The sequence below is a fragment of the Morone saxatilis genome, unplaced genomic scaffold (genome assembly GCF_004916995.1).
Source record: "Morone saxatilis isolate NCDOM2014 unplaced genomic scaffold, NCSU_SB_2.0 Contig11, whole genome shotgun sequence".
In the NCBI taxonomy this organism is placed as follows: domain Eukaryota; kingdom Metazoa; phylum Chordata; class Actinopteri; family Moronidae; genus Morone; species Morone saxatilis.
Genome location: NW_023339663.1, coordinates 318653 through 328404, shown reverse-complemented (window position 1 = coordinate 328404; position 9752 = coordinate 318653). Strand labels below are relative to the sequence as shown.

The window sequence follows — 9752 nt, the reverse complement described above, 5'->3', positions numbered from 1 at the left end:
TGGGTTCATTGTTCAGTTTATCAGCTGTTCTCTGCTGTTATTGATACTGATCAATAGAATATGAAATATTCATAAAGCATAGTCAGTTTACTCACTGATAGAAAAGGGCTTCATTAAGGAGATTCTTTTGATGATTGACAACTTGAATAATCGACAGATCGTTGCAGCTCTCAGTTAACTGATGATAAATTCTGTCTGTGTGCTGATTCACTCAGTTATTTTAATCTCCTGAAGTCACAGCTTCATAAGAAAACACAGATAATACTTATATTTATATGAATGACTCATCTCCACAAGCTGGTCCAATCTGACCTTAAGAAAGAAATATCCTCAGTTTCTATCTGGGATGTGCACAAAGTCTCCTGCCAGACTGCAAACTTTAGATTTTGAAGATGAAACTGGAAGATCTCAGTCAGTTTGTGCTCATTTCATGGTCTCATGCTCTCTTTGCAGCAGGCGTGGTGGACTTGAACCTGTGCAACATTCGGGACATGGAGGTGATCGAGCTGAGCAAGCGGGCAAGCGGCCAGGCCTTCGAGGTCATCCTGAAGCCGCCCACCTTTGACGGCGGCCCCGAGCTGAGGGCAACCACGCCGCCACGCCAGAAACCCTCGCTGGAAGAGATCCAGAAGAAACTGGACGCCGCCCAAGAGAGGAGGAAGGTGTGTGGAGCTAGGTTCAAGAAAATTAGATTGTTAATTGTTATTATTTATTGTAAAGGTGACATTAGTTGGGTCTACAGCCGAACTACTTACAGTACTTACAGTATGCACAACAGTGCTTTAAGCCAAATGCTAACATGATTAGCAGCTATACCTCCTTAGTTTAGTGTGTTAAACTGCAAACACTTGCTAATTAGCACTAAAGGGAGCTGCGGATGATGGGAAGGTTATTAATTCTGCAGGTATTTTGCCATAAACCAAAGTATTGGATTGATTAAGATATTGACCTGATGATGGCGCTAAATGAAAAGTCAGAGGATCACCAGTCATCCTGAGGGGAACATAAATTGATGGTACAAAATTACATCACAATCCATCCAATAGTTGTTGAGATATTTCAGTTTCAGACAATAAGCAGTAGCTCTAAAATCAATCTCTGAGGAACACCACATGTTATTTAATAGTGTTACGAGTGATAATTAGTGTCAGCAGTCTGTTTTAGCCAGATTAAGTCTGCCACTGATGGAGAAGATGTTTTGATTTTTGATCTGCATTCACATCAAACAAACAGGTTGATTCGGTGCGACATCGTGCAATGTTCAATCAAGAAACTATGCTAAAAGAAAATAAGACCACCTAGTTCCTAGAAACTAATGTTTACACTCAACAGACTCATTAGAGTTCTCTCTCTTCTGTAAAATCTGACAAAAAATGACAAAAACTGTAAATCCTCCTGTTGTCTTTTTCTAGTGTCACGAGGCAGAGCTGCTGAAGCACCTGGCCGAGAGGAGGGAGCACGAGCGTGAAGTCGCTCAGAAAGCTCTGACCAAAGAGCGTCAGGGGCACAGAGCCGACGCCGACAAGGAGCAGCGGCAGATGCACCTGAACGCCTCACAGGAGCGGCTGCAGGAGGAGGTGAGGACGCAGGATTTATCGTCAGCTTTTAATGTCATTAACTGAGACGATTCACATTCTGTATCATGGAAATGAATCATTAACCGTGTTTGTGATGTTTGTGTCTTTCAGGACAAGCACAGTGTGGAGGTGAGGACAAGCTGGAGGAGGAGGAGGGGATTCTGGGTAGACGTACTGAGGTTAACGAAATAATGTTGAACGGAAAAGCACTCTTAAAGTAACAGCTTTACTGAATGTTCAGACTGATGGCACTCATGTGTTTGTGATAAATAACGTGGTTAGCTTAGCTTAGCATAAAGACATAAAAACTAAAAACAGGGGGAAACAGCTAGCCTGGCTCTGTCCAAAGTTCAAAACCCACCTACCAACAACTCTGAGGCCGTTCTCACACCTATAGTTCATTTACTCCGGTCCAAATCAGTTGAGTTTATAGACTTTGAGTGTTTCCCCCATCATCCCTACAAACCACGTGAGAACTCTGCTCATTGGTCAGATGTGTCTGGGGCAGGAGCAAAAAAGTAAATACAGGAAGAACCTTCTAAAAATCTTAATGTAGCATTACTTCTGAGCATATAGTGTATAGCTTTTATTTCTCTATTGAGTGTAAACGTGATAAGTTTGACAGAGTAAATCAATAAATACACATGGTAAAAAAAGAAAAAGAATTAGCCAAAAGCCCATCTGTAGTCCCTGGCCAAGGTGTTAAAAAGGCTTCCCAAGATACAACAATAAGACATGATAAGTGTATTATTATACTGACAAAAGTACCACATTGTCATTGGTGAGCTTTTTTAACTAACTTAAGTGCAAAAGGCTGTTCTGTATGAGCAAACATTTCAGCACAATCTACAAAAAGTCACATTTTCTAACTTTGTTGAAATTCATGCTGAAAGTCGCTTTTTCAATCTAAAAACTCTCTTTAACTCTGAAATAAGCATAATTTAGCCATTACTGAATCCAGAAAAACATTAGTCCTTCCATTCTCCTTTAGAATTAGCATGTGCTAGCGGTGTGCTAACTGCACCCCCTTTTTTTTGCTTCCAGGTGTCTTGATGGCCTGATCACAACACAAGCTGAACTTTAATTGGAAGCCATTTTGGAGGGCTGATGAGCTGAAGTTTGATGTGCTGGAAATCCGGCGCTGCTCCAACTGGGAGACTGACAGGAAGAGACTCTGAAAAGAGCAGGAGAAGAAGAAAATGAGGAGGAGGACTGCGCGCAAGTCCGACTGCTCGACCTCCTCTGTACAACCAGGACTCTTCTTAACGAGATAAACTCTTTATAATGAGAAAGACTGAAGGACGCTGTAGATTCAGTCATCATTAGATGGTTCACAGAGGTTTTACTGTGCTTTGTTGCCATGCCAACAGTGCCAATGTGTTCATGTGTGTGATTGTGTACGTATCACGGATTCTTCACAACATCTTATCAAAGTTGCACCAACCAAACAAAGGAAATGGAACGCAAAACTTAAAGGAAACTGCTTCTTCTATGTCAAACCGGCAGAAAAACACAGGCTGGACTTCCTCAACCTGCCAGGAGAGAGGAATATGGAGACCTGCTACCTGGATGTACAGCTGATCAACAGCTCCATCTGCTGGACAGTTTGCATCATTACAGTTACTGCAAAACCACAAGAAAGAATTGATCAGTTACGTTGGTGACATCTAGTAAAATCAGCAAACTTTCTCACAGGGGTACAGTCAAGGCTGCCTTATCAAAGACAAGTCTCAGCAGTTTTGGGTCAAGGCTGAGTCCTAGTACAGGCGGAGACCAAGTCAAGACCAGGAAAGGCTTAAAACAAGTCAACTGGACTTGGTTGAGACCAAAGACCGTTATAGGAGAAATTAGTGTCCGAGACAATTTAAAATGCAGACAAGAGAGAGACGAGTCTGAGTCAAAACAGCCAGGAGACCCTAAACAAGTCCGGCTGAAAACACCCACCAAAGCAAGACAAGTTCAGGTCTAAACACTCGCTGAGACGAGCCCATATCAGAAAACATTAGAGTCAAACAATTCCAGATGAAAACACCCACAATACCGAAAACAAGTCAGAGTTAATACTAGGGATGAGCGAGTACAGCATTATCTCTATCTGTACGTAATCGGAGGGTCTTAAAGTGGGCAGAACTAACCTTAACTAGCCGGACATGAAACATTTCAATCTGAAAATGATCCGGGTTGATCAGACATTGATGCTTTGGAGCAATGTTTCTGATCATAAGAGTGAGTAAGTAATATTGACACATTTTACTCTGATGATACTCATATAAAGTACATTATCTTTACCTGTACCTCCTCCCAGCTCCCAAGAACCACCAGGAACAAAGAACTTTAACCCCTTTTAAAAAGTTTTTTTGAATCTTTCAGCTTTAGTGTGAGCTAACAGCAACACAAAAAAACAAAAGGAACTAAAGTAGAGTAACCTTACCCTAACATACTCAAATCAAAGACAAAAAAAGACAGGTCACTAACCTAACTCATTATCAAAAACAGGAGAAAATGGTTAAACATAAATGCTACCCACCCCGACCTAACCTGGGCTGTAACATCTGTACACACTGAACAAACCACAAGCTACAGGTACCACAGCAGAGAGATCCACAGCACAGGTACAGAGGAGATTAAAGCACACACAGAAATAGAAAAAGTTCTTACGACCTGGGTCGTAACAGTACCGGACAGTCATTACAGACAAGTACTCGCTCAGCCCTAGTTCAGACCGAGATACAGAGACAAATTCAGATTGAAACACACAAAACATCCACAAGACAAGTTTGAGTCAAACGAGAAACAGAGATGACTCCGAGTTACCTAAAACTATACAAATCTCTCTAGCCCTGCTTTCACAGCTCCTAAATGTTATTTATCAGATTCTATATTTAGATCTGTCTCATTTTTCTGAATATCAGGACAACTCACTAAAATCAGCATGCTAGCATTTATGCAACTATTCTATATTTCCTTACTGTGTACATCAAGAATTAACAGCTAGGTAGCTCATGTGGCTACAGTAGCTATATCACCGGTAACTTACCTTTCCAACAATCAATATATCAACCGCCTGCTGATACGAATGAATGAATTTTAGTGATGAATGCCTGAGAAGCGATTGTGTACATTGTTTACAGCTACAGTGGTGTGTGTGTGTGTTTGACTGGCAATGTCATTGTAAAGGAGTCAGGGTGGGATGTTGATGTTGATGATGATGATGATGATGATGATGACAATGTACAGAAATCACATTATATTTTAAATTCAAGAATAAAACAATGACACTTAACTTCTGTTTATTTTTTTTTATTTAGTCAACACCACATTCTGAACTATAAATTAGTTATAATAACATTAATATAACATAACCAATAAATACCTACTGAAGATCAACACACTTAAATAAAATGTAATTTAAATAAACTAAAACCATAAATAGAACATAATATATGAAACACATCCATTAATAATCTGTTTGCTTTTTTAACTTTAGCTCCACTGTGTAGTTAGAGACAAATGACAAATGTAAACACAAAAATTCAAGAAAATGCAAAACATTTAAAGGAAAAATTAAATCAAATAATTGAATCTGACATCCAGCGGATCACAGAGCAGCATGTAGGCGACATAAATAAATATTCAAACTCACTGAGGAAGACCTTCACCTCACATCCAATCAAATTAAATATGAAAAGCTGGAGTTACTGGCCAGTATGATGTCTTAATTCTAAAGTTCTGGACTAACAAACAATTGTGACTTACAATCACAGTAATGAGGGATATGAATTTGGTCCTATTATTCTTCAGCCACATTTTACATTTTCGGTTCAGGATTTCAAAGCACGATATTTGATTCTATGCAGACGACTACCAAATCTACATCTTGCTTTTCCTTTAGTCAGATTTCTTTCCATTATGGCTCTCTCTCTGCCAAAATAAATCCATTACAGCAACATTGGTGTTTACTTTAATAATAAACTAAATTCTGAAGAAAAAAAATTGCTCTGTTTAATTTTTTGTGATTTATTGGTCTATTAGAGAAGCACTTTGTAACTTGTTGCTGTGCTTTATAAATTAGCTTAATATAATAATGTTAATAGTACATATTTATAATATGACAGAAGTTTGTCTATGTGTATTTGTATATTGTGTATTTTTCTTTTCTACATTTTTTTTTTGTCTTTTTTTTGACGGTCCTGGTCCTCCATTCTTTTTGCATCAGACTGACCCAGTAGCTGGTCTGGCCTCTGCTGGTCTTCATTGTTGTTGTTGGACGATGGGTCGGACGCAGGTGCAGCCCACGGCAATGAGGCGGGACTCCAGCCGGTAGTGGTAGCTGTTCCCCACCCCTGAGCCCACCGACCGGACGCGGCGCAGCAGCAGCACCTGGTGCATGATGGGTCTGGACTCCAAGTTCAGGTCCTCTCTGCCCTCTGAGTCGAGACAGCCGTTCAGCAAACAACGAGCCTCCGACAGCATTGGAGGGAACAGAGACTCATCGTGGGAGATGCTGAGGACGGAGAGAAAGACGAGACAAAAAAACTATAAATATGGCTTTATGATTAAAGGACCAAACCGCTGTTTTCTTTATGTTAGCTTGAGAGATGGTTTTCTGTGTTAGTTTGTTTCCTTACTTGTATGTCCACGGGGAGATGGATGAGTTCTCCAGGGGCCTGAGGTTTTTGGTGGGAACCAAAGCATTGGGGTCCAGCTGCAGGGGGACTGTTTCTACCGCTGCACCATCAGAGGACTTCCTGTGTCCTGGGTGCTTTGCTAAGTGTTTTGATGAACCGCTTCCTTTCGGCATGGCTGCTGCCTCCGTCATCATCATCATCATCATCATCATCATTGCCACCATGCAGGCAGCCTGAGAAAGAGGAGGAGAAATGCTTAATACAACAAAATAAACTGTAATTAAGAAATTTTAAATATATAGGGATGAATTCACAAAAAAATCATGTGAAGTATAATGTGTGACATGTGAAAACATGATTTCCACATTAGATTTTTTGTAAACAAACTTAATAAGCCTGCCTTAATAAGTGGAATTACCAAAACGGTTTAGCAGATATACACAGTGGCAGTAAACACAATTTTTACAATGTAATTCTTCTTCTTCTTCTTCTTCTTATGCAATGTTAATATTTTCTAAATATAATAAAGAAAGTTTAGAAGGTTCAAACTAAAATATTATAATATAATAATAATTTTGAGCTGGTTCAACTTACAAATGTTGATTTGCTGCCTTATAAATGTGAGTTAAATTAACTTTGGTTGAAAAGTCTTATTTTAGTTGTAAAACCAATAGAAATAAGTTAACTGAACTTGAGAGAACAATAAGCCAACAGTCGTTTGCTATTGTGAAAACAAACAACCACAACGTATCTTAAAATCTATGAGACAGAAAGTTTTCATTATATATGTTTTCTTCTAAATTCCTGTATGAATTTTTAAGGTGAATCAAATAAGATGTTTTAAACATGTTTAATGTGACACTGAACAATTAATCGTGTAAAAGTGCAACATGCAAATCTCAGAGGCTGCAGTTTTTTGATAAAGGTGACAAACTGTTAATAATAAGTTGAGTTTAAATAATTATTTTCATAGTTTCTTAGCTCATTATGCATATTAAATACTTTGTTAAAGCAATTACATGTTTCAGAATGTCTTATTTATTTGTTCACGCTAAGATTTCTGGTCCTGAACTCCGATTAAACAAGAAGAATTCAGTCTTTATATCTTTATATTGCGTTATTATTTATCTGTCTTTTATACAAAAAGTTCTTTTATATAGGCAACAAAAATTGTGCAATATATATTATCTATTTATTTTTTATATAAAAAAGTTTCGTATATCTACATATCTATTTTTTTTTATTCGGGGACTGTACATACTGGCCTCTCCTCTCATTCCTGTTTGTGCCCTTATGTGTTCATCTGTTAACGTAATTTCATTTTTGATGCAAATCCAAATGACAAATAAAGTCTGTCTAAGTCTTTCTTACCATCACTTTGGAGCAGTTTGACGTTGAAAACATGCTGACAGTTTGGACTCTTTTGCTTCTTCGTTGTCCTTTTGGGTTCTTATTCTGTTCTGGATGTTTTGTGGCTATTGCACACTGTGTCTGTAAGATCCTCAGGCTCTGCAGGATGTTAAGGTTGAAAGGTGCAACCTGGAGGTCTGATGGTACTCTACTGTTTGAGGAGCTGCAGGTGGTTGTCTTGTTGGCTGGTGTTCTGCTGGACGTCAGGTTTCGCTCTGGTATTTATCCTGGCAGGAGCGTCAGAGTCAGCGCTGCTGTCGGACGTCCGCTGATGATCTCACCTTCTTTCTTTCTTTCGGTATCTATCCATAGCGTCTTTGATCCTCCTCTCTAAACCGCATAGACCATGCATGACGAGGCCTGATGGTTAACCCACTTTTACAGCCGACGTCGAGAGTTGCAGCAGATTTTCTAGGTCATCTGATCTTCTGCAGCGTGAAGCCTGCGCCTTCAAACGCCATGTTATGAATGTATGGATTGTTGTGAAACTTACAAACATTAGCAGAAAGCTTTCACACACAACTTTGTGGGATTGGTTTGTATTTCATAATGTGTTCAAATTGTGAGAAACCTTTTGCCACACATTCATAGTTTAGACAAAAAGGTTTGTTTCCTTTCTGTTTCAACATGACAATGAGCAAAAAGCAGCTCCTTAAAGTCAATGTCCAGGAATTCAGAGTGACCTTGCAAGTTTTCTGCAAATTTGAGGCATTCAGCTGTACGTTACTAAACTCCTTGTTTCTTGTTGTGAAGATGAAAACATGCGACATGAATGTCTCACATTTACCAACTGTGCAAAGCAACTCCCTGATGTTCTGCACAAAAGCAGAGGTTAGCTTGTGTTTACAAAGTCAATGCAAAGATCCGAACAGATACAAATAAAGACACTCAGTTAACATAGCCCCAATCAACCAAACTCCATTCAGAAAACATGCACTTGTTTGCTCGTCGTCTTGCAGTATGATATCAGACTTTTTACGAATCTCCATCCTGACGTTTTTGGTTTTTTGTGTCATTTTGATCCGTTTATTGACTTCAAATCACAACAAAATCTGTTTATTTTAGGCTCATACCACCAGATTAAAGGGTGGTGGGAACACACTATTAAACATCAACTTTAACTTCATGGGGACTTAAATTATTCTTACACCTACATACATATATTCTGTAAAATAAAACAACAATATCATGTTACAGAAGTTGTAAAGAGGGGAACCACTGCCCAACACGACCATCACTAAGATTAACAAAAAGAAGAAGATCTAATCTATATGTAGATAATACATAGATTACATTAGTCATGAAGCTTTGTTTGTTTTCGCTTGTTGTCAGGATGTGTAGGAAGTTGAACTGGTCTGAGTCACATTATGACCTCACGTAACGTCACTGCATCTGATGCAACAAGAGAAAGGTCCCAACATGAAAGGACTGTTCATGTCCTGTGGCCCCTGGTCACTCTGGGCCCCTGTGAGTCACCCAGGGTGGTCCCCTCTTTCTTCACCTCTTAGAGGGTTTTGGGGATTTGCTGAATTGCAGAGCAGCGTCGGTCATGTAACGCAGGATGTGTTGCACAGTATGGCCTGGTTTACGGTTGTGTTGTGACTCAGCGGATTCATCAAAGCTCAGCTCTGACCTCGTTTGACTGACGGGTTGATGTTATCAGTGATGTGAGAGACTTCCTGCTTCCTGTTGGTTGACAGCCTCCAAAAAATCTCAAACCGTTTATCTTTGTTTGTCCACTTGTCACAGGCCATTTAAGGAAACAGTGGCAGAGTGTTGGTGCGTCTTCAGAAGCCTGTCTTTGATTTATTTTTTCAATGAAAACCCCCTCAGTGAGCTGAACAACATAAGAAAGAAGACACAATAAATCTCACTAGATCCATATGACTATCATAAAACTAATTAAATGTAAAACCTACAGTAAGAAAAGATGAAGTTTAATGAGGTGGTGAATCAGCATGGGATCATGGGAGTTGTTGTCTTCACCACCATTGGCGTCATTGTAGTCAGCTTCTCCCGGTTAGGATTCCTTCAATTCAATTCAATTCAGTTATTATATATTTTATTTGTATAGCGCCAATTCATAACAGAAGTTATCTCAGGACACTTTTCAAATAGAGCAGGTAATAGAAAAAGA

At 39.2% G+C, this 9752-nt stretch overlaps 2 protein-coding genes across 2 annotated transcripts in view; one reads left to right on the top strand and one right to left on the bottom strand.

Moving 5' to 3' along the window:
- LOC118320836 (stathmin-4-like) overlaps positions 1 to 4822 on the top strand; it is a 5314-nt gene extending 492 nt beyond the window's left edge. The window contains exons 2-5 of the mRNA XM_035651952.1: positions 454 to 662; positions 1413 to 1577; positions 1689 to 1706; positions 2622 to 4822. Of these exons, the coding sequence (XP_035507845.1) occupies positions 454 to 662; positions 1413 to 1577; positions 1689 to 1706; positions 2622 to 2630 (401 nt within the window). The 3' untranslated portion in view covers positions 2631 to 4822. The remainder of the gene's footprint in view (positions 1 to 453; positions 663 to 1412; positions 1578 to 1688; positions 1707 to 2621) is intronic.
- A 216-nt stretch (positions 4823 to 5038) lies between these two features.
- Positions 5039 to 6432, bottom strand: il17a/f1 (interleukin 17a/f1). The gene is made up of 2 exons (XM_035652251.1): positions 6206 to 6432; positions 5039 to 6081 (listed from the first exon to the last, which is right to left on the bottom strand). The coding sequence occupies exons 1-2, from the start codon at positions 6427 to 6429 to the stop codon at positions 5829 to 5831; spliced, it is 477 nt and encodes a 158-aa protein (XP_035508144.1). The 5' UTR covers positions 6430 to 6432; the 3' UTR covers positions 5039 to 5828.
- Positions 6433 to 9752: the final 3320 nt, after the last annotated feature.